This window comes from Lepus europaeus, chromosome X (assembly GCF_033115175.1).
Source record: "Lepus europaeus isolate LE1 chromosome X, mLepTim1.pri, whole genome shotgun sequence".
Classification (NCBI taxonomy): Eukaryota; Metazoa; Chordata; class Mammalia; order Lagomorpha; family Leporidae; genus Lepus; species Lepus europaeus.
In genome coordinates this window covers 60,139,172-60,164,515 of record NC_084850.1, presented here as the reverse complement: position 1 = coordinate 60,164,515, position 25,344 = coordinate 60,139,172, and the positions used below count along the sequence as shown (strand labels likewise).

Sequence of the window (25,344 nt, the reverse complement as noted above, 5' to 3'; positions counted from 1 at the left end):
TTCTGGACAGTGTCATTCATTTGGTAATACTCATATATAGCTTTTCCTATCTTACGTTAATTCCTGTACTACTTAATCTTGTGTGTACTTTGCCTCCTCAACTGCAGTGCAAGCTCCTTGGGGGTGAGGGCCATTTATTAGACCTAAGAAATTTACTCAGAATGCATGTGCTTGATTGAGGGATGTGACAGGGACTAGTAACAAAAGAATGTTGCGGCTTCTCCAAAATGCCTCAGTCTCAGGTGGCAGCATTCACTCATTACACATGCATGCCAATTAAAATCACTTTATAGGTTACTCCAAGATATTATGGAATACTTACAGACTCACTCTGACATAATTCTGAATCTCCCATTAAAATACACAATTAACTTTCTTTTTTTTTTTTATCTGACAGATAGAATTAGACAGTGAGAGAGAGAGAAAGGTCTTCCTTCCGTTGGTTCACCCCCAAATGGCCGCTATGGCTGGAGCTACGTTGATCCAAAGCCAGGAGCCAGGTGCTTCTTCCTAGTCTCCCATGCGGGTGCAGGGCCCAAGCACTTGGGCCATCCTTCACTGCCTTCCCGGGCCACAGCAGAGAGCTGGACTGGAAGAGGAGCAACTGGGACTAGAACCCGGTGCCCATATGGGATGTCGGCGCCGCAGGCGGATGATTAACCTAGAGAGCCACAGTGCCGGCCCACAATTAACTTTCAATGAATAAAATGACATGTAAAGAAAAATGGTTGGGGTCAGCATCTGGCCCAGTGGTTAAGACACCAGTTAGGATGGGCATGTCTCATATCAGATTGCCTGGCATGATACCAGGCTCCAACACCTGACTCTAGTTTCTTTGCCACTGCAGACCCTGAGAGGCAGCAGATGATGGATCAAGTAATTGGGCTCCTGCCACTCGGATGGGATTCTTGGATTGTATTCCTGGCTCCTGGATTCTTCTCCCCTGGGGCTGTTGTGGGTATTTTGAGAGTGAATAAGCAGAGAGGAGCTCTAGCTTGCTGGCTGGCTGGCTGGCTCGCTCTCTCTGCCTTTCAAGTACATTTTTAGAAAGAAAAAAATTGAAAAATAGCCAAACCTGGGGCATAATCTGTAAAATTTAGTTGATCACAAAATATACAAAAGAACTAAGGTTTCATGCAGTTCATTTCTATTTTTCATCTGTAAAATAGGCTTAACTACACATGGAGAATAAATCAAGAACTTGAAGGCAGCAACAATTATATGGGTAATACCAGCTTAATAAAGTTCTTCATACCTTGGTTTCTCCAGAATCATTTAGGAAATGCAAGATTTCTTCATAGAAAAATGTACTCCCAAGTCACAAGGTACTAAATCTGTGGTGGTAATGTATATGTACCCCAAGACATGCTATAACCATCAAGAATTATCAGAGTGCTTGTTAATCTTGTAAGTGACAAGATAAATAAAAGTTGAAGAAAATCATCTTTACAAGATTCCCACCTCATACTGCCACTAAAGATTTGATGTTGCATGGGATGTCCTGACTGCAAATTTTTAGAAAGGTTCATTTCGCTTTATGAAGAATCCCTGACAATTTCTTGCTCTGGCAATAAATGCCGCCTGCTGTGTTCGGTAGAAATTCTTCATCTATGTGGAAGAGACCAGTTCAACCTACCTGCTAAAGGAACAGTAAGCTTGGTACTTTTTTGTGTTAGGCTTAGTATTATGTATATCTGTCTTTTCCTCCAAAAAATTTCTTGTTCAGTAATGCTTTTGGCCTCTTTAGCCCAGCCTTGACCACTAAAAGTAAGAATTCAAGTCATCGCCCCCAACTTGAAATATCCATGTTTTTTGGAAATTTTTTAATCAATTTTCTTATCTGAGGATTAGTATAATGGATAGAGCTGCTTGTCAAGAAAATTGCAAAGTTCAAATTATTATTTCCTTTACTTCTAATTACAAATAAGTTTTACCTTTTATTGTGTTCCATTATACAATTTTACATAGTACCATTATTATTTTAAGCAATAATTAAGCACATTGAATTAATGTTTTTGAGCTCTACTTTTCAGCATATAGATTTACCTAAAAAAAAGTACAAACCAAGCACAGTGGTGCAATTTTCCAGGCACTTTCAAGTTGCTTAAATATTTACAAGTAGTAAGCACCCTGTTGGAAAGCATGAAAATTTTGGTGTCAGGAGGAACCACTTCATGTCTATCAAATCTTTAAATTCTAACATTTGCACAGCTCCAAATATTCCTGAGAAAGGTCCATCTCATTGTCATTTACATCTGCTTTTTCTCATACTTCAGTGAATCTTGGGGAACCATAACCTCTGTCACTTGATGTACCACTAATTGCACAAAATACATGTAACGTGTTACTCATCCAGGGAGAATGCATTGTATCTTCCTGTAATATCTAGAACAAAAGAAATCCACATGGTTAGCATGAAGCAAAATAGCTATTGCCAAAAAAGAACGTCTATGTGAAATTACAGGCATATTTCAATTTATCACTGACTCTTAGCTATTTAAAATGACAGAAAACAGAAAGAGCAAAGAATAACATTACCGACTTAAGTCTTCAAAGCTGTTTTACAAAGGCAGCATATTAAAAAAAGCAGAAAAGATCTGGTTACTCCTTCAGGAAAAAAAATCACAAAATGTGAAATTCAATAAAAAGTGAGATAATGCAAACTTGAAACCTTTTTTTTTAAAATAGATGGTTCTAACGAGCTCTAAACAGGAGACTCTTTGATAGGAATTTATGGGTCAACTGTTTTTAAATTTTTTTTTAATGAATCACCTAACAGTACTTCTCAGAATCAACTGGGAGGTTTCAAATATGCAGATACCCATATCTCCTCCTCTGGAGACTAGGAAATAATACTAAATGCAGATAAAGGTCATAAACGTATATTTCTGAAGACCTACTATAATTATATAAGCTAATTGATATACAAGAACTTTGGAAACGAGGAAATTCATAAATATAAAAGTCATTTCCTTAATGTCATTAAGCATAATTTCCTATAAGCCTTTATATTCATAATATTATATTTTTTAAAATTACCCATTTTGTGTAATCAAAAGCGAAAGTCACGTGGATCTTATGCTTAGATTAGCCACAAGAAAAGAAGAGTGTACACATAACATCTAACTCTTTACTATTAAGTCCTACCTTAAGTCTCAAACTTTCAACATTTTGTTCTTCACTTATAGGCCTATAAAGTAATCTGCGGTGGCAGTGCTCAATCATATCATCTGTGTTGCTACAAGTCATAAAGGTTAAATAAAGTCTATAGTAGAGCCATTTCATTTTTATAAAACTCATGACATTGGGGCCGGCACTGTGGCATAGCAGGTAAAGCTGTTGCCTGCAGTGCCAGCATTCTATATGGGTGCTGGTTTGAGTCCTAGCTGCTCCACTTCAGATCCAGCTCTCTGCTATAGCCTGGGAAAGCAGTAGAAGATGACAGTTTTAATAGTAAAATAAGTAATTTGCTTTCAATTTGAATAACTTAGAGTTCAAGACTAGGTCATGGAGGTGCATGCAAATGAAATGACAGTACTATAGTATGCACTGGCTTAAAACAGCACATGCAAGTCTTTATCTTCTGTGAAGGAGGAACTTGAGCTGTTCTTTCTACACATTAGGAGGAGGAACAGAAATATTTCAACCAGTTAGTTTCTAGGAACCAGCATGTAGTCTATTTGATAATAGTACAAGGCTACTTAAAAATTTTAGTGTGTCTCTCATAATATGCATTTCCCATGAATTTCTTTGAAAACCCCTGAGATACCTCAGAACAGTGATGATGAAGAGAGGTATACCCTATTGTATTCACAAGTTAAGCTTGAAATGCAGACAATAAAACGGAAGGGTCTCTGCCTTCCTAAGTCTGCAAGGACAGGAAAAAGGGACTCTGATAATTGAGCAGTCAAGGGATGCCTTGGAAATATTTGCCTCATTACTAAAAGCAGGTGAATAGACTTAAACATGGCAAAAAGACACAGAGCACAATTCCAGTTTCCTCAAGCCAACAAGGTGGGTGGCTAGCAGATTGGGGTAACTGGTCAGACAGATGGGATGATGAAAGCCTGGCTAACCCCGGTTTTCCAGACAGAGAAGATGACAGTGCTTGGAAAACTAGATGCCTGGCTACTCAATTTTAGGATAACTGTAACTAAATCTCCCACAGCTCATTCTAAGAAAAAGCACACAAAAGAAATGCAGATTGGCTTTTGTTGTCCTAGAAATCTCTTCCTGTTTTTTGCTGATCATTGCACTACATTTCTTTGGATACTAAGCACCAGGCCTATTTGTAAGTACACCCTGTGTTGGACAGTCACCCACAGGCAGTGTGCACAGAAATACAGACACGAGGACAAATATGGATCTCCTTTCCAGAAACAGCCTTAACAATGTCTACTCTTTTTTCTTTTTTTTAATTTTTTGACAGGCAGAGTGGACAGTGAGAGAGAGAGACAGAGAGAAAGGTCTTCCTTTGCCATTGGTTCACCTTCCAATGGCTGCCGCGGCTGGCGCACCATGCTGATCCGATGGCAGGAGCCAGGTGCTTATCCTGGTCTCCCATGGGGTGCAGGGCCCAAGCACTCAGGCCATCCTCCGCTGCACTCCCGGGCCACAGCAGAGAGCTGGCCTGGAAGAGGGGCAACCGGGACAGAATCCAGCGCCCCGACCGGGACTAGAACCCGGTGTGCCGGCGCCGCAAGGCAGAGGATTAGCCTGTTGAGCTGCAGCACCGGCCTAACAATGTCTACTCTTAAATTGTCACAGTTTGTACTTGTTTAAGTGATTTCTTAAAAATTGAGAATTTAAATTGTTTCTGAAGCAAATCTTGTCTTATTGGATATTTTCGCTTGGGAGGAAATAATGTCTTTATAGATAAGCTTCATGGACTCAGTCAACTCAGGGACCAGACTGAGATGTCCTACCTTTACAAGCACATTGAAGATGTTGAAATACTTAAGTGAGGGGCCCGCACTATGGCATAGCAGGTAAAGCCACCGCCTGCAGTGCTGGCATCCCATATAGGCGCCGGTTCAGGTCCTGGCTGCTCCACTTCCAATCCAGCTCTCTGCTATGGCCTGGGAAAGCAGTGGAAGATGGCCCAAGTTCTTGGGTCCTTGCACCCGCGTGGAAGACCTGAAAGAAGCTCCTGGCTCCTGATTGGCCCAGCTCCAGCCGAACCAGGCTTTGTTTAAAGAAGTCAACTGTAACTGCCACTATAAGTTCCACTAAAACTAAGTCATAGATTCAAATGCTAAGAAGTTTTTATAAAAACAGAGGTGTGCAGGCTGAATGGGCATGAAGACAACTCATGAAAGTCGGAAATCACCCAGAATCTCATCTAAATGGTAGTTTCTAGTTTCTTACAGAGAACTTAGGGATACTCACTTGGGGACCTGACTCCGACCCAATCATTGCACTTTTTGGGACTCTTCTGAAGAGTCCAAGTGGATCAGTTCAGATTTTCTCAGCTATTATTGGCAATTGCTTCAGTTACAGCTTTAGGTAATTATTATATTCAAAAGGTTAAGATAAGTCTTTTTTAAATTAATAGGTTTTGCTAAGCAATACTTTAGGTACCCCCATTATGCTTTCATTTTCAACCACCCTAATACTTGCCTGCTCATGGATGATGTCAGACAATTCTTTTACCATGTCTCTGAAATTTGACTTTAGTCCTTCGTGGTATTCAATTTGATCCTCTTTAATTAGCCGCTCATTTAGTTCAAGTGCAATGCTACATGCTTGGATGAATTTCCTATGGTTGAACATGAAAGATAGAGGTTTTGTTATTTATTCTTAGGAAGTCTCACTGATAACCAGTTTGATGACACACTTTACCATGGTTGGTTTAGAAGGAAGAGAATCTCATATTTGATCACTGTGCATTTGTTAACATCACCTCCTAAGTGTGGAATAACACCTTTGTCCTCTGGTTTCTTACCTCCTTTAAAACTTGGCTCAAAATACATACCCTCTAGGAAATCTACTTCCTTAATCATTTACTTGGTACTATAACAGTTAAATTTATACTAACATTAATTGGTACTTTTAAATAACCATTCATTCAAAAGTCATTTATTTAGGGCTTCCTATATGCCCAGTACAGTGCTCAGTGCTATAGGTGTGACGTATCTTCCTTGAGCTAGTAAGAGTAGGGACAGAGTTGATGACCTACCATAAAAGTATTTTTCCATTATTTAATGTGTTTATGTTTAATGTCCACAATCAGAATGTAGATCTTAGGGGACAAAGTACTTTGTTGCTATGTTTTATGTTCCTGTTATAGTAACTATGTAGAGTCTTTTATACATGCCAGGCATTAGTAAATATTGGTGAATGAATGACTACTGGTTACTCTGCAACCTAGAATAACTGATTAGGCTGTCATCTTTCTCCTCTTTTGTTCTGAATGTAAATTCCTCTTATATACTACAGATTTTTCTATTCTTTTTTTATTTAAAAGGCAAAGTTACAGAGGGACAGAGGGAAAGACACAGACATCTTCATCCACTGGTTCACTCCCCAAATGGCCAGAATAGCCGGAGCTGGCCTAGGACCTTCTTCTGGATCTTCTACATGGATGTAGGGGTCCAAGCACTTGGGTCATCTGCCACTAACTTCCCATGCCATTAGCAGGGAGCTGCATCAGAAGTAGAGCAGCCAAGACTCATACTTGAGCTCATATGGGATGCCAGTGTTGCAGGCAGAGGCTTAACTCACTGTACCACAATGCCGGACCCACAGATTTTTTTTTTTCCTAATGTAAGACAATTAGATATGCCTGAGCTTACAGAGCTGCTCACATTAGACAAGACTAGGCTGGAGCTGGCGCTGTGGCATAGTGGGTAAAGCTGCCGCCTGCAGTGCCAGAATTCTATATTGGCACTGGTTCGAGTCCCAGCTGCTCCACTTCCAATCCAGCTCTCTTCTATGGCCTGGAAAAGCAGCAGAAGATGGCCCAATTCCTTGGGCCCCTGCACCTGCGTGGGAGACTCAGAAAAAGCTCCTGGCTCCCGATTGGCTCAGCTCCAGACATTGCGGCCATTTGGGGAGTGAACCAGCGAATTGAAGACCTCTCTCTCTGCTTCTCCTCTTTCTGTGTAACTCTGACTAGCAGAATCCAAGTGAAAAGTAAGGACACAGGGTAGGAGCAAGCCTATACAACCCTTGCAGCCCCATTTTTATTATCTTGAACAATCTGAAAACAGAAGGTCAGTGGGACAAAGAAGGAAATCATGTTAATGAATGTAGGCTTGTGTTTCTATCACTTTTAATACTATAGCAACAGAGTTATGTTTGGCATGTTTAATCTCTTGGGGCATTAGAGCATTGTTAAAGTCCTGCAGCATGAAACAGAACATACATTTCCAACTTACAGATCTTTAGAAAGTCACTTAGGCAATATAAAAGGGCACAGAGAATGTCAGTTTTGGGGGAAGGGTATATTATCTGATGAATAATTTGTTGCTGCTGGTTTAAGAAGAAAATAGAGACCTGAAAAGTATAAAACACTTACCTAAACATGTCTTTCAACTCATTCACTTTTTTAGGTGGATACTTGCTGGCTTGATTGTCATTTAAGAAAGCCCTTGCATATGCTAATGGACCAGCATTGACCTAAATTACAAAAAGAAAAATGAGAGCATTGTCATAATACAATCAAAAGTAGTTTCTGCATTTGTACTTCTGGTTAAAAAAACTGCATAAGAAATCCATATCTAAGAAATACATTAATTATGGTTATGAAAAGTTTATGTGAAAAATCATTAAAGAATCAAGAAAAGGATATTTAATAAGTTAATGATTTCTGATATGTAAATACAGGGTTTGGCAGTAGTCACGGGGATTTATGTTAACAGACTCGGACAACAGAGCATTTATAACAAGCAAACTTTTCTAAATGAAATTAATCTAAAGTAATACAAAGGTCATTGCATTCATAACAGCATAATTACACAATTATAATGAATGCTTGTTCTGTGCCTTTAGGAAAGCAAGAGAAACATCAAGAAATATTTCATCCATATGGAGCAACCATCCTACCTGTACAGAAACACAGCCCTGCAATTTAAGTTGGAGCTGAATCATGTCCACATCAGCAGAGGAGCAAAGTTTTTGTAGCTCTGCAGTTTTATCTTTTATTTCATCAGTAGCAACATCAATTGGTTTTAAATTAATCTGCTGTTCACAGTTTATAGGAATCCTCTTCTTCACGTATGGAAATGAGTTCGAAGCTATTAAAGTGTTGAGATTGAATTACTATCTTTAAAAAAATCATTTGTTCAAACAAATTAAAGAAAAATATCCATTGTAATTAATTATTTCCAAGCTTTCTGTGGAAGATGCCAAGGGCACCATATAGTATCTATGGCTTCAGGATTGAGGAGAAATTCTCTCTAGGAGCAATCATGAATGACATATGGGAAAATGATGGCTTATAATATGGACATGTTTGTACAAACTTGTGACTCAACAGTAGAACCACAAATGATTAAAATGTCAGTTACATGTTCCTGCTGGTCAGCTGTTACATGTGTATATCAAAAAGGATCAAAACAAACATGAAGTTAGCATGCAGAGTCCTACTTACTCGTCAGGATTGTACGGCGCTTACATTGTTCTTCTACACAGCCTTGCTTTTTGCCTGATAGAGTATAAGGAGCCTCAAAAACAAATCTGTTAATATTATGGTTTCTTTCAAACTCGGTTTTTCTTTCTGTGAGTTCTTTGTCATCAAAGTAGGGCTTCACGTAAGTGACTTGGATATGAGCATATTTTGGATCAAGCTCTTTGGCATTTACCTAAAAGAAAGGTGCTTTTATTTTAATTCAATGGAAGGGAAAAGGAAATATAGATAACCTGCTACTAAATCTTTTGAGACCAAAATAAAAAGCACCATCATTGATAATTGTATTTGTTCTTTTTTTACAGATAAGAAAGTTATAAAAATCTATTTGGATCACAGAAATGTAAAATGTAAAATGACTGCAGTTCTACCACTGCAATTCCTGTTTATATCTTCATAGAGTCCCTGCTAATCTTCTTTTTCTATGCATATGTATTTTTTTTTTTTGGACAGGCAGAGTGGATAGTGAGAGAGAGAGAGACAGAGAGAAAGGTCTTCCTTTTTGCCGTTGGTTCACCCTCCAATGGCCGCTGCGGCTGGTGCATCGCGCTGATCCGAAACCAGGAGCCAGGCGCTTCTCCTGGTCTCCCACGCGGGTGCAGGGCCCAAGCACTTGGGCCATCCTCCACTGCCTTCCCGGGCCATAGCAGAGAGCTGGACTGGAAGAAGGGCAACCGGGATAGAATCTGGCGCCCCAACCTATGCATATGTATTTTAAAAATTATAAACATACTATTAAAATAGTTCATTGTATTGGGGCAAGCATCTGGTGTAGCTATTCAGATGCCACTTCTCACACCACATCCCATACTGGAGTGCCTGAGTTCCCATCCCAGCTCCTCTGCTGCTGATCCAGCTTCCTGCTAATGAACACTGTGAAACACAGCAGGTGATGACTCAAGTACTAGGGTCTTTGCCACCCATGTGGGAGACATGGATTGAGTTCTGCTCCTGGCTTTGGCCTAGCCAAGGCCCAGCTGTTGTGGGCATTCTAGGAGTGAACCAGTAGATAAGAGATCTCTGTCTCTCTCTTGACCTTCCAAATAAACACAGTTTCAAAAATTAGTTAACTGTGGGTCATGTGACTTCTACCTCAATAAAAAATTATCACAGTTCTATATTACACTCATCAACATGACTTTTTAAAAAGATTTATTTATTTATTTGAGAGGGGGAGAGGGAGACTGAGAGAGCTGGTTCAGTCCCAAAATGCCAGCAATAGCTTAGGCTGGGCTAGGCTGAAGACAAGAGCCAGAACTCTATCTGGGTGGCAGAAACTTATGCCCTTATCTGCTTTCCAGGTGCCTTAGCAAGGAGCTGGATCAGAAGCCTAGTAGCCAGGATTTAAGCTTGCACTCCAATATGGGATGTGGGTGTCCCAAGCAGGGGTTTAACCTGCTGTGCCACAATGCCCACCCATCATTAACAGGAGTTTTAATATTTGTATGGATACAGAGTTTATTGGGCCATTCCTTTATTAATAGACATTTTGGTTGTTTTCCAACTTTTTGCTATTGTTAAAATGTTTCTGTTAGTCAACTGGCGCAGGCGCAGTCTCTTATCTGTGGCGTGATCTACATTCTATGCCCCGGTACCAGCCACCATTACTGAAAGCCAGGTAGCCACATGGCCCAAATTACCTGTGCCTAGCTCCACCCCCAACCCAATGGGATTGGCTAATTCCTACCTCACTGCCCACCCCCTGGAAAAACTATATTAGACCCCCATCCCAGACACGCGGTCTCTTTTTCCTTTGACACCCCTTCACTACGGTCTGTTGGGTATTTCCCAATAAACCCTTTCCCTTACTCCGGTGTCCGGTGTGCTTTGCGACGGCTAACATTAAGATATAACAGTTTCCATGAACATCCTTACATTTAAAACCATATTTTCTTTTCTAAGAGTTTATTCTAAACCAAAAGATTGACATGGCTTTACAAATTTTTATATACATTGCCCAATAATCCTACAGAAAATCCTGCCAATTTGGACATCTAAAAACTGTTTTAATATTTTAAGAGTAGGTACTCTTAAGTGCATTATTTTAATCCTACCCTATGGAGGAAAGGGACCACAAAAACAATACAATGATTCTATTTCACAGACATAATAGTAGAGCTAGAGATATGGACCATTTCACGAGTAGTCTTAATGCCATGTTAAGAAGCTTATACTGTTGGAGGTAAATCCCAGAACTGCCCTCGTTGGAGCCTCTTTCTGTGGGGAGTAGATGGATTAATAGGCAGGGTGTGGAAATGCTTGCTTCCCCCCACCCCAAGCTACCTTTAGGAAGATGAAAGTGCCCAATCCCACTGCTTGCTTCTCCCCAAAAGCTGTCTTTTTTAGCAAGACAAAAGAGCCAACCCCAATCTTTTGGAGTTTCCAATTTTATCTTGAGAATAGCAAGGAAGTAGTGATTCCACCCTTGTGAGTTCCCACTGTACCATGAAAACAGAAAGAAGTCACTGATCCCACCCTTCTGATGGCTTTTTTGTCTTATCCCAAGCAAACCAGACTGGGCAGCCAGGATTACAAATCCAGCTAGTTGATGGGTTTTGTCTCAGCCCTCTAACTGATGCTGCTCTTCTGTTTTTGTTTTTTGTTTTTTTTCCCTCCAAAATCGTGCTGCCTCTCTTGGATACCAACTCTTGGCAGCTGTGGCTGGAGGTTTCTGATTTAAATAAATCTTGCTTTATCCACATGTAACACAAAGAACCCAGGTCAGGTCACCTCTCCCCATAACAATTCTATGGACTCTCAAACCCTCCCTTTAGTAGTCTCTCCAACTTCAGACAATGCCCAGCATCCTCTTCAGTGTTCTGGCCATCCAGGGAGTGAACCAGTAGGTAGAAGATTTGTCTGTCTCTCCCTAACTCTTTCAAATAAATAATTTTTTTAAAAGTACATATTTATGTGTATACATCCACAAGATAAAATCTGAAATTGTTGTGTCCAAGAACATGTACACTTAAAATATTGGAAGATCCTACCATACTGTTAGTAAAATGGTGCTGGCCTTACAATACACCTCTTTAAATTGCTTGTGCCCTTAAGCAGATTTTATTTTTTTAATATTTATTTGAAAGGCAGAGTTAGAGAGGGAGAGAGAGCGAGCGAGCTTCATTCACTGGTTCACTCCCTACATGGCAGCAAGGGCCAGACCCAAGCCTGGAGCTTCTTCCAAGTCTCCCATGTGGGTGGCAGGACCCAGGTACTTGGGCCATCTTCTGCTGCTTTCCCAGGCCATCAGTTGGGAGCTGGATTGTAAGGAGCAGCCAGGACATGAACCTGCATCCATATGGCTCACAGGCATTATAGGTGGTGGCTTAACCCACTGTATCACAATGCCACCCCCCCCAGCAGATTTTTAAAGCTGGGTAAAAGGGTGTTTTAATTTCTATTTTCACATATTAGGAAAAAATATTTAAAACTACTTATGTCTGTTGCCTTTGAGAGAGAACTAAAATATGGTGTCTAGCAGATAATATCAGGAGTCTAGCCATCTGATAGTGGTTTGTCACTAGTACTCTTTGGCCAGATATTCAAAAGCAAAATAAAGTAGCAAACTGCTTCACATTAAGAAAGCCTGGCTTTGGAGCCAGTGCTGTGGCATAGCGTGTAAAGCTGCCTCCTGCAGTGCTGGCATCCCATACAGTCGCCGGTTCAAGTCCTGGCTTCTCCACTTCTGATGCAGCTCTCTGCTATGGCCTGGGAAAGCAGTGGAGGATGGTCCAAGTCCTTGGGCCCCTGTACCCATGTGGGAGACCCGGAATAAGCTCCTTCTTCAGATGAACACCGCCATGGCTGTCATCTGGGGAATGAACCAGCGGGATAGAAGACCTCCCTGCCTTTCAAATAGATAAATAAATCTTTAAAAAAAAAAAAGAAAGAAAGAAAGCCTGGCTTTACATATCTATAGGAATCAACAGTGTGAGGACAAGCCAAATGCTATTTGGCTACAAAGAAGAGAAACCTTCTAATGTCTTAATTCAATAAAACAACACAAAAGAGTGAAACTGATAAGGAAACAAGTAGACTGGTTTTGCCAGATGTTAATTCTGAACTTACTAGCAAATGTGTTTTCATGGTAGATACTATCTTTACTGCTGTAGGGGTTTTTCACTCTGGAAATCATGCCTTCTAGCATCCAAGTGCTTTACAGAGCACTGTGCACATCATAGTCCCTCAGCAAAGAGTTCTTCAGCTACAGCTCCCATTCCTGGCACACCCAGGCAATGAAAGACAGTCAGGCATTCCTACTGTGTTTTCCCAAAACTCTGTAGGAAACAATGTATTTCTGAGCAAAGAACTCTTGCTAGAACTTTTCTCATCCTCCCTTGGTAGGCCTACTGGAATGGATACCCCAGAGCAAGGCCCAAGATGTCCCTCCTAAACCTACTCCATTGCCAGTGTGACTATAGTCACAATTACTGAACTCAGGATATCTTAGAATAAAATGTGTATCCCGGCCGGCGCCGCGGCTCACTAGGCTAATCCTCCACCTGCCACGCTGGCACCCCGGGTTCTAGTCCGGGTCAGGGCGCCGGATTCTGTCCTGGTTGCTCTTCTTCCACTCCAGCTCTCTGCTGTGGCCCGGAAAGGCAGTGGAGGATGGCCCAAGTCTTGGGCCCTGCACCCACATGGGAGACCAGGAGGAGGCACCTGGCTCCTGGCTTCGGATCGGCGCTGCGCGCCAGCCATAACAGCCATTTGGGGGGTGAACCAACGGAAGGAAGACCTTTCTCTCTGTCTCTCTCTCTCTCTCACTGTCTAACTCTGCCTGTCAAAAAATAAAAAAAAAAAAAGAATAAAATGTGTATCCCAAGAAGATTTTAATTACAAACTTTGTAACTGGGAAATGGAGAACTGAATCCTGGTCTGACTCCAAAGCTTCTGTCCTTACTTTGACTTTCTGGAAGGCTCCATTTCCATTCCTTTTCTCTACCAGTTAAAAATAGAAAAAGTCAGGAGCAATGGACCATGCCAGGAACTGACACATAATGATGTCAAAATGCAATACATATATTACCTTGTCTGAATCTTGAATTATTTTGACAGTCTCTGTACCAAATTTTTCACCATATAGTTTAACAAGTCTCAAGGAAATCTCTGAGAGGCCAGTGAGCTTTGGTTCTTTATAGATGTACTCCTTTCCATCCTCTTCTTCAAAAAAAGCCTATTATAAGATTAAATAATAATTTATAAATAGCATAAGCAGACACAGCACTTAGAAAAAAACTTGCCCAATAACTACTAATGTATTTGAAATAATATTATTAAAAGCCACACACATATATTCACCTTTTAACTTCAAATGAAGGAGAATTTTCAAAATTCACAATCATGTGAACATATTATTGGCAGGATGATTCCCATACTAGATTCTCCTCCTTCCCTGCATACTTAACTTTTTTCTTTGAAAACATTCAGTGCTAGATATTTAATATATCCTTTAATAAGCTTAAAAGAAAATGAAGCTGAGGGAGAAATCCAAACATTGTATGTTATACCCCAGATTTAGATGAGAACCAATTGAATTCTAAATTTCCAAAGGAGGTGCCTTAGAACCAGTATGACTGCTGCTATAGTAAGTTCATAGGGGACTATTTAAAAAGAAACACAAGTTTATGAACTAGAGTATACTTACTTGGCCATAAAATGCAACTCTGAAGAAAGTGCCTAAAAGTCTTTTCTTAGTATGCATAACCTCCAGGATTTTTGTATAAGCTCCATGAAGAGTTCTATACACTTGAGTGAGTTTCTGAAAAATGAGAATATACAAATCAGGTCTGTCTGTTGGTTAATCAGTGCACCGTGGTGATGGCCCCGTCTCTTAAGAGTTTTTTAACCTCAATTCAAGGGAAGTCTTCCTTAGCCTGGCTATCTCTGATACTTTTCAGCCCATTCAATAGAGAAAATATAATTTCCTTTAAAGCATAGATAATATTTTTCTTTGTTCCCAGCTAGTCAGTTGAGTAGCAGAATGTTCTCTGGGTTTCTAACAGTTTGATATCTTCACAAGAGTCAGAAAATTGTGCTTTTAGTTTGAAAGGTCCTTAGGATGTTAGAAGGTACTTAGGATGTAATGTTTTTATAGAAAGGGTAATGGCAAATCTTCTTTTGTCTAGACAGCTATTTTTTTGCCATCTATGTGACCAAGACCTAGAATTATTTTTTAAATATTTATTTATTTGAAAGGCAGAAGGAGAGAGACAAAGAGAGATGTCCATACTCTGGCTCACTCCTGAAATGGCTGCAATGGTGGAGATGGGCCAGGCCAAAACCAGGGGCCAGGAACTCCTTCCAGATCTCACGTGGGTGGCAAGGTTCAAACCACTTGGGCTATATGCTGGATTAGAAGCAGAGCAGCTAGGACTTAACCAGTGCTTTCATATGAGATGCTGACTTCCCAAGTGGTGGCCTAACCCACCATGCGACAATGCCAGTCCCTAGACTTAATTATGTAACTCTAGCTTATTAATATAATACTGTTCAGGCATGTTCCAAATTTACTAAAAGGATGGCAAACAGAGGAATACCTAGAACCTGGGAATAAAACATGAATTTGACACAGTCACATAGAAGTAACAAGTTCTAGTGTTGCACAGCACAGGGGTCCACTACAGTTCATAAAAATGTATTATATACTCTATAAGAACTGGAGAAGAGGAGCTGGTAGGCTCCAAACACAAAAATAAGATGGAAAGGCTGGTTGCCTAGTTTGATTGTTTATGTTATGTGTGTATATATATATATATATATATATATATATGCATTAAAATACTACATACACTGTACCCCTTAAAAATGTACAAGTAACACATGTTAATAAAAAAATTTAAAAATAAAATAATTTTTTTAAAAGTGAGTTTGACCAGAGTCAGTTTGGATTAGAGAATAGAATACTACCTATCTGGGGCTAGTGCTGTGGCGTAGTAGATAAAGCCACGGCCTGTGACACCAGTATCCCATGTGGATTCGTTTGTGACCCAACTTCTCTACTTCTGATCCAGCTCGCTGCTAATGTGCTTGGAAAAGTGGCAGAAGATGGCTGAAGTCTTTAGGCCCCTGCCACCCACATGGGAGACCCAGATGTGGCTCCTGGCTTTGGTCTGGCCCAGCCCCAGCTGTTGCCACCATCTGGGGAGTGAACCAGTAAATGGAAGCTCTTTTTGTCCCTCCCAGTCTCTGTGTAACTTTCAAATGAATGAATCTTTAAAAATAAATAGTTTTGCTTTGAATTTTTAAAAAATGGCTGGAATCCTAAACTGATTTCAGCAGAGTAGCAGTAGGCATTATGATATGGACTCAGAGACATGAATATGGAAATAATTCCTGCTCAGTACTGATGCAACAGCTGTTCATGATACTGCTGTTTATCAACAGTTTATCTGGCAGATCAAAATGAAGAAAACTCCTATAATAGGGCTACTCCTAGGGTCTTATTACCTCCCCCATAGTCATCTGTCAGTACTCTTCTTAATCTGCTCACCAAATTGCAAAGAATATAATCATGTCTATCTCTCTTCCCTGCAACATGGAAATTTGATAGCTTTTTAGTTTTCCAGAGGCTCAGTGAAAACAACCTGATTATTTTCTGCCCTGAGAGAAGGGGAGATAGCTAGATGAAAATATTTTGACAAGCACTGGCCTAATTTTAATTTCAATTTATATTTTGGATCTTTTACCCTTAATTGCATTTGGGAAATATGTAGGAATGTAAGTTAGGATTTTAATCTTAAAATTTAACAGCATTTTTAAGGATTGTAACTTTTAAAAAGATTTATTTATTTGAAACAATGACAGAAAAGAGAGAGAGGGAGTGAGTGAGAGATATTCCATCCACTGGCTCACTTCCCCAAATGGCCACCAGGGCTGGACCAGGCTGAAGCCAAGAGTCTGGAACTCCATGCAGGTCTCCCACATGGGTGGCAAGGGCCCAAGCGCTTGAGCCATCATCTGCTGTTTTCTCAGGTGCATTAACAGAGAGCTAGATCAGAAGTGGAGCTGCCCTGGACTCAAACTAGTGCTCCGATATGGGATGCTGATGTCATAAGTGGCAACTTAACCCCCTGTGCCACAATACTGACCCGACAATATCTATATTGTATGAGGAAATAAAAATGGCATACTATAATAAACTTTGTATTCTTCAAAGGACACACAGTAATAGTAACATATATTACTGTTTTTACCAGGAACAAAGCACACTATATATGTCAAGGATGAAACTGTTTAAATTGCCTACCTCAAACTCACGACGTTTCTCATAAATGGGAATGATCAACTTGGAAATCTCAGAAATTACTTCATAACGTTCTGCCTTCCATAAGCCATCCACGCATTGTTCTAGTAACTCCAGCAAAACTTCCTGCATTCAGAGAACAATCCAAACAAGAATTACATGGTTTTAGGATTTTGGACAGATACATTTGGAACCACTTCAACTTATTAGAATACAAACAGAAGGTACTAAGTTCTATTAAATGCACAGGAGTATACTTGTGTGCCTGTTTTCTAGGTCAAATAATTGAGATATTTTACTTTCTTAAAATATGAAATTAATGTTGACTATAATGACCATTATTTGTGTACCCACATAATGAAGATGTTAAGTGTACTTCTGGATGGTAACACATCAATAAGGAGTATCTTTAAAAGGGAATACATCATCCAAATTGAGGATGTCCAAATGTCTAGCAGAATCAATTCCATTAAGCCTATGTCTATTTCACTATTACATTCAAAGTATATTTATACAAAACATTGGTTTTAAAAAATTATGACAATGTTTTCAAGCCATTATGTTAGTAATTTAGGTGTTTATTAAAATGATGCAATTTTGGAAAAGATCTCCTTTCCTGACTGTTGGTTCTAAAATTAGTGAGAATGATAGGGATCTTCCATCCTGCTTGAATGATTACAGCTTCTATAAAACAAACTATTTTGTGAATCACCATTTCATGTTTTCAGCAACAATAAAAAGATGAAGCCAATTAACTGTGCTAGCCAAGCCTTAAACAGCGTGTTTCCATCTTAAGGACATGCATTTCAGACCTAAAGAACTGATCGCTAAAAATGACTTTTTCTGGGGCCAGTGCTGTGGTGTAGTGGGTAAAGCTGCCATCTGCAGTGCCAGCATCCCACATGGATGCTGGTTTGAGTCCCAGCTGTTCCACTTCCAATCCAGCTCTGCTATGGCCTGGGAAGGAAACAGAGGATGGCCCAAGTCTTTTTTTTTTTTTTTAAATGGCTTTTCTCGTGGGTCCTTTAGACAATCTAATCTTTTTCTAGCTCTTTCATTGTGTTTCATATGTAGCCAGAAGCAACACCCCATAAACCCTTAGCTAGAAAACTAAGGGTAGTTTTGACTTCATACTGTTACGGGTTGAAATAAAACGAAAGTTAAGTTTAACTCCAAATCCCTAGCAACTCATAATGTGAATTTATTTGAAAATAGGATCATGGCAGATGTAATTAGTTAAGATAAAGCATACTGGATTAAGTTGGGTCATACTTATAAAAAGACAGATACAGGAAAAATATCATGTGACTACAAAAGCTCAGTGGAATGATATAGCAGCAAGGATCAAGAGCTACCACAAGACAAGGTTTCTACCTGGAGTCTCAGAGGCAGTATGGCCTTGCTGACACCTTGAATTCCGGTTTCTAGGCTCTAGAACTGTGAGAGAATAAATTTCTATTGTTCTATGCCACCCAGCTTGTAGGTTTTTGTTATGGCAGTGGGATGCTATGGCCTTAATGTTTGTGCCCCCACCAAATTCCTACATGAAAATCCTAACTCCTAAATATGATAGTTATTAGGAGGTTGGGGTGCTAGTTCATCACTCCTTCTAGCATGTGAAGACACAGTGAGAACTAAGAAATGGGCCCAAATCTGCTGGTACCTTGACTTTTGACCCCCAAGCTTCCAGGATTTTGCCAAATAAATTTCAGCTACCTAGTCCACAGTACTTTGTTACAGCAGCCCAAATGGACAAAGACACCTAGTAAGTTAATAATGTTCTCATTTTTCTCATATCCTCTAATGACTTCACCACCAAGTCTTATCAATATTACTTCCTAAATATTTCCCAAATGTGACCCTTCCTGTCCATTTCTACAGTCAAGGTTCAAGACTTTGCTGATTTTTTCTAACTGATCTTCTTGTCTACAGCCTTGGCATTTTCCGAATACATCCTTGACACACCTGCCACAGGGTTCTTATTAAAATACAAACTGGAACATGTCACTTGTTCCTTCTTAATATCTGGCAATGGCTCCCCATCACGCATGGAGCAAAGGATAAGTTCCTCCATCCGGAACAGAAGGCATACACTGATCTGACCAGTACCTATATAATCTCATCATTCATAATGCTGAGTCTTGTATTTATGTTCCAACAACAGTGAATTACCAGTAGTTCCCCTGAGACACCACAGTGTGTCTTAGTTTTGTGCTTTTGTTCTTGCTGTACCCTCTTTTAATTCGTGTCCATTGGTAAATCTGTATAAAGTTTAGGTATTACCTTTTCCAAAATCATTCTTTTGTTCAACACAGGGTAGGCAAGACACTAGATACCATTGTCCTAATCCTCCAATTTTCAGGTAAATATCACTATATTTGCATATTATTTGTACATTATGTATCTGACTTTCAAATATGCTGTGACTCTTCAAGAGTAGGGACATTATCTTATTTATATTGGTTTCTTCAACAACTAGTATAGTGGTAACAGTTGTTCAATAAATGTTGCTTCCAGGATAGAGTATCTGAATATTAACATTTAGTGGCCTAATTAAAAACTCTGATATCAGAGTATCTCAGTTCAATACCTGACTAGAGCTTCTTGCTAAAGCAGATCCTGAGAGGCAGTGGTGATGGTTCAAGCAATTGGATTCCTTCCACCTAGATGGGACACCTGGATTGAGTTCCTTGCTCCTGGCTTCAGCCTGCCCAGTCCTTACTATTGCAGCATTTGGGGAGTGAACCGGTGGAATGGAGTTTGTTCTGTGTCTCTATCCCTCTCCCTCTCTCTCTGCTCTTCTCACCCTCTCAAATAAATAAATAAATAAATAAAATTTAAAAAACAATTACAGGGGCCGGCACTGTGGAGTAGCAGGTAAAACCACAGCCTGCAATGCCCACATCCCATATGGGTGGCAGTTTGAGTTCTGGCTGCTCCACTTCCAATCCAGCTCTCTGCTATGGCCTGGGAAAGCAGCACATAGCCCAAGTCCTTGGGCCCCTGCACTCGCGTGGGAGACCTGGAGAAGCTCCTGGCTTCAGATTGGCCCAGCTCCAGCCGTTGCGGCCATTCGGGGAGTGAACCAGCAGATGGAAGACTTTCTCACTCTCTCTACCTCTGCCTCTCTGTAACTCTGCCTTTCAAATAAAATAAATAAATAAATAAATAAATAAATAACAATCTCTTTAGGAAAAAAAAGGCAATAAAAAAAACTAATAGGGTTTATCCTGGAATGTAAAGTTGGTTTGTAATTAGTTAAAAATTAACATAAATTGAATATAAGAAGAAAATGCTATCTCCATCAACAGACACAGGAAAAAATTGAAAAAAAAATCTCAACACATATTCATGAAATTAAAAAAGGAATTCAGGAAATAAGCAATAGAAGAGACCTTGAAATCTGGTAACAGGGATCTACTAAAAACCTAAAGGCTAAAGACTTTTATCCTAAGATTGGGAACAAATCTAGAAATGTCTGAGCTCACCACTTCTGGTCAACACTATGCCAGTGCAGTAATGCAAGAAAAAGGCATACAGATAACAAAGTGTAAAGCTGTCTTTCTATGTAGGATGCATGACTGTGTATGTAGAAAACCCCTAGGAATATACAAGGGTACTTCAAAAATGTGTGGAAAATGGAACTAAAAGGTAAGTTTATTTTGCTGCAAAACTTTTGAAATCCATGTATAGTTTATTCATAATACTGCATTTTCCATGAAGTTTGTGAGGACCCCTTGTGTACCTTGATTCCAAGTGTTTTTGAACTAAAATAAACTTATTTGCAAAATTTTTTCAAGTGACAGAAAGAGATAGAATCTTTTAATTTCATTTTTCACACACTTTTTGAAGTACCATTGAACAAACTTAGTAGTTAAGTAGATTTAACAAGGTTGCAGGATATAAGGTCACCATACAAAATCATTTATATTTCTATATACCAGCAACAATATATTGAAAGAATAGAAAAAGCAAGCAATTATTTACAAAAGTTCCAAAACACCAAACATCTAGCAATAAATCTGATAGAAGAGTTCTCTGAAAACTACAAAATATTTCAGGAAGAATTTAGGGATGATTTAAATAAGTGTTTCCTGACTGGAAAACTCAGTATTATTAAGCTCTCCATCCTTCAAGTAGCAATATAATAATTTAACAAAAGCCCTTAAAGAACTTCCAACAGACTATTTTGAGGAAATAGAAAATATGATTCTAAATTTTATGAGGAAATATAAGGGATACAGAATAGTCAAAATAACTTTGAAAAAGAATAAAGCTGGAGGATAACACTACCTGATTCCAAAGCTTATTATAAAGCTACAGTAATCAAGATGGTGTGATACTGGCAAAAAGGTAGACAAATAAATCACTGGTACAGTCCAGAAATAGCCTACATACATTTTGATGAATTTAAAATATGACCAAGGTACCAAAGTAAAGTCAGTGGGGCAAAAAGAAGCCCTACTTTCTCCAAATGGTGTGGACCACCTAAATACCTATCTATACAAAAACTGACCTTGATCTCTGTATCATTGCATGCTTAATTAGGTATATTATATACTAAAATAACCTCAGAAACAAAGGAGAAAACGCAGAAAAATACTGTCACAATCTTGAAGTAGGTAAAGATTTTTTTGAATAAATAAAAAAAAACATTTAAAAATGATAAATTAGACTCCACCAAAACCAAAACTCTGTTCAACAAGACACAATTAAGAAAACTGATAAACAAGCCAATAACTGGTAAATAAATTTGCAGTACATGTACCTGAACATAGAAAGCACTTTCAAAAACCAATAAAGTGAACAGTATAATTTCAAAAAAAGGAAAAATGACTTAAACATTTCACAAGATACTGAAAAACTGCCTTAGACTCCCGGGGTCTGTGTGGTGACTCGGCGCCTCTTGCCCCCACCATGCTCCTCCTCTCAGAAACGAATCCACTGCAACATTGTTGAGAAATCAACTGCAACATACTGTGTGGTTGCTTTTTTTTTTTTTTAAGCTTATTTGAGCGGCAGAGAGAAAGTTCTCGGAATAGAAATTGGTAACTGAATCCAGGTCTCCCATGTGGGTTGCAGCAACTCAATGACTTGAGCTATCACTACCACCTCCATGGATCTGTATTAGGAGGAAGCTGGAGTCAGGAGTCAGTGCATAGAATCAAACCCAGGCACTACAATGTGGGACTCAGGTGCCTTGACTGCAAGGCTAAACATCTGTTCCTGATTCTATTTTTATGACACCCAAACTATGGTGATAGAAATAACATGCTGATGGTAGGGGAAATGACTGGAAATAGGCCCAAAGGAACTTTTCCCAGAGTAATGGATGTGTTCTATATCTTGCTTCTGGCCGCAGGTTACATGGCTGTATACAATTAGCAAAATTCATCAAACTGAACAGATAGACAGTTCTGTGCACTGTGGCACAGCAGATTAAGCTACTGTCTGTGGTGCCAGCATCCTATATGGGTGCCAGTTCAAGCCCTAGCTGCTCTATTTCCAATCCAGTTCCCTGCTAATGTGCCTAGGAAGGCAGCAGAGGATGGCCCAAGTGCTTGGGCCCCTGCACCCACATGGGAGACCTGGAAGCAGCTCCTGGATCCTGGCTTCAGCTTGGCCCAGCCCTGGCCATTGCAGCCATTTGGGGAGTGAGCCAGCAGATGGAAGATCTCTCTGTCACTCTTTCAAATAAATAGATATTTAAAAAAATGTACGGTTCATACATTTTATTGTTAATTATGTCTTACCTATTTCAAATCAAGTCAGAAATATATTTTTAGAAACAAATTAATTTCATTATTACTGGTTTAATTCATGTATTTAAATACAAGTGCTAAACAAATACCAGTCTGTATTTTTCATTTTAATAGTCCTTCTAAATCAGTGTCAGGTTTGTTTTTCATTATCTAGGGAATGAGCATGAAGTCTTATTAGGTAAACTGAAATATAAAAATGCCATTTGGTCAAACATGATGCTATCTGTATACATCAAATAATAATATGTGTAAATTACTAATGTAGAACACCAAACAATTCCAACAAATATGTTGACATAATCCTGAGTAATAAGAACAGTTACTATTCTTCTTGAGAACAGGAAGGTCAAACTCAGGCAATTTTTATGAATAAGTTGAAGCTGCCGTGTAAAAGGCAAGGCTGTAAGTTCACTTACCTCTCATTAAATCTACAGAGTCTTCCTGATATCGACCTGTAAACCTCTGAGAAAAGGAAATTAACTTGCCCATGGATTCACAACAAAAAAATTGGGCTGGGATGAAAATTCAAATATCTTGATTCTGTTGTAATCAATTAATACAGCAAACATGCTTTAAATGTCTAGTGCTTTAGGTTCTATTACCAACTTGCCAACCTGAAACTTCACTGCCAAGTAGGTCAATGACAGCACTTGACATTTACAAAAACCATAATTTGGGGAGACTACAACCCCTCCAGCTCTGCTTTTCTGTGTCTTATGTTCCCACTCTCAGATCATCAACTTTTTTCCATGGCTCAGTCCTTGGATCTTTGGTTTACACTTGGTACATTATGACCTATACTTACCCTGTTTCAGTTCTCACAAGAATATGACTATGACTTCCAGATGTGCATTTCCAACTCTGATCTCTCCCCTTAGATTCAGTTTTGCATTTCTAATGGCATGACGGTTATTTCCATTTTGAGAAAACAAAATTTATAATCTTTCCCACAAAACTATGCATTTATGAGTTTTCTTCAATATCCAAATGTGAAACCTTAGCCAGTAAGTCTGTCTTCTTTCCTCACAGTGTTTCCTCAGTCTTTCACAATCCAGGTTTACACCCTAACTGCCTCACATCTGGACAGTTAAGGCAGCCCATCCTCCAGCCTCTGCCTCCAGCCCCTTTCCATCCACTTCCAGTATATTTACCACTATATCACCAAGTTAGCCTTTCCTCTTCCTTGCTTTAATCTTCTTGTTATCCTGCTCAAAAACCTTTGACAGTGATTTAATATTCTACTGAATAAATCTCAAGCATTCAGTTTCTTAAAATCTGGCCTTGATTACTACTCTTCTCTATATGAACTCACTGGCTTTGCCAATAGCATCCACTTACTGCTCCTCAAATACACCTCTCAAGGCTGCTGTTGTGGCATGGTGAGTTAAGCTACCACTTATGATACTGGCAGTCCATATTAGAAGGCCAGTTCAGAGTCCTGGCTGCTCCACTTCCTATCCAGTTCCCTGCTAATGTGCCTGGGAGGCAGCAGCTGAGGGCCCAAAGTACTACGGCCATGTGGGAGACCAGGATAGAGTTCTGGGCTCCTGCTTCTACCTGGACCAGCACCAGCTGTTGTGGCCATTTGAGGAGTGAAACAGCGGATAGAAGATTTCTGCCTTTCCCTCTGCCTTTCAAATAGATAAATGCTTAAAAAAATGGACAATGCAAACAGTTCCAGAGATAGGGCTCTACATGCTAAAAAGAGACTCCTCTGCCCTGGGAAATTTCATTAAGATTTAGTTACCTTGAAAATTAAGTGAGCTGCATTTTTTAAAAAAAAATTATAAATAATGTTAAGAAGTAAAACTTATATAAGTGGCAATGCAGGCTCTGGAATCTTACTTCACTATAATGAACATCCATCATCCCAGCATCTTCCTTCATTGCTCCTTCTTCGTCTATATTGGGAGTAATTTTCTTGAAGGCTGAACATCCATTAGGGAATAATTCTGTGTGAATAAAAAGCAGCAGGATTAATTTATAAAATGCTTGGTAAATAACAAAGAACTTTAAAGGAATTAAGTTTTTTTAATAAACGCAGATGTTCTAGTAAGGATCAAGGTCATAAGTACAATTTTCAGTTACAAAAATGATTTTACAAATTATTTCTATCTCTTACATATTATTTTTTTAAAAAAGATTTATTTGTTTATTTATTTGGAAATCACAGTCATGGGGGCAGGAGTGAGCAGGCATGCTTCCATCTCCTGAAATCACTCCCCCAGTGGCAGCAACAGCCAGGGCTGAGCTAAGCCAAAGCCAGGAGCCAAGAGCTTCATCCGGGCTTCCCACATGTGTGGCAGGGGCCCAAACACTTGGGCCATCTTCTGCTGCTTTTGCCAGGTGCATTAGAAGGGAGCTGGATCAGAAGCAGAGCAGCTGGGACATGAACTGGTGACCATATGGGATGCTGGTATTGCAGGCAGCAGCTTAACATGCTATGCCACAATGTCAGTCCCTCCCCTACATATTCTCTCAGCTTTTTTAACTAAAAAGTGAGATCAAGTTACATACACATTGTCTTTTTTAAAAAAAAGATTTATTTACTTACATGGCAGAGTGACAGAATGAGAAAGACACAGAGATGGATCTTCAGTCCCTAAATACCTGCAGCAGCCAGGTCTGTGCCAGGCCAAAGCTTAGAGCCTGGAACTCTATCTGGGTCTCTCATATGGGAGGCAGGGGCCCAAGCACTTGGGCCATCT

General features: G+C 39.5%; 1 protein-coding gene across 3 annotated transcripts in view; it reads right to left on the bottom strand.

Moving 5' to 3' along the window:
* Positions 1 to 1,193: 1,193 nt before the first annotated feature.
* The window catches only part of DOCK11 (dedicator of cytokinesis 11), a 203,004-nt gene continuing 178,853 nt past the window's right edge, over positions 1,194 to 25,344 (bottom strand). For 2 of the 3 annotated variants that reach the window (XM_062184435.1, XM_062184436.1), the window contains 9 exons: positions 24,482 to 24,588; positions 16,878 to 17,000; positions 14,277 to 14,390; positions 13,659 to 13,805; positions 8,594 to 8,804; positions 8,047 to 8,237; positions 7,520 to 7,620; positions 5,620 to 5,758; positions 1,195 to 2,385 (listed from right to left, as the gene is read on the bottom strand). In XM_062184435.1, the coding sequence (XP_062040419.1) occupies positions 2,266 to 2,385; positions 5,620 to 5,758; positions 7,520 to 7,620; positions 8,047 to 8,237; positions 8,594 to 8,804; positions 13,659 to 13,805; positions 14,277 to 14,390; positions 16,878 to 17,000; positions 24,482 to 24,588 (1,253 nt within the window). In that variant the 3' untranslated portion in view covers positions 1,195 to 2,265. Of the gene's footprint in view, positions 2,386 to 5,619; positions 5,759 to 7,519; positions 7,621 to 8,046; positions 8,238 to 8,593; positions 8,805 to 13,658; positions 13,806 to 14,276; positions 14,391 to 16,877; positions 17,001 to 24,481; positions 24,589 to 25,344 lie in introns of all 3 variants that reach the window. The other variant, XM_062184437.1, reaches the window with a different exon arrangement.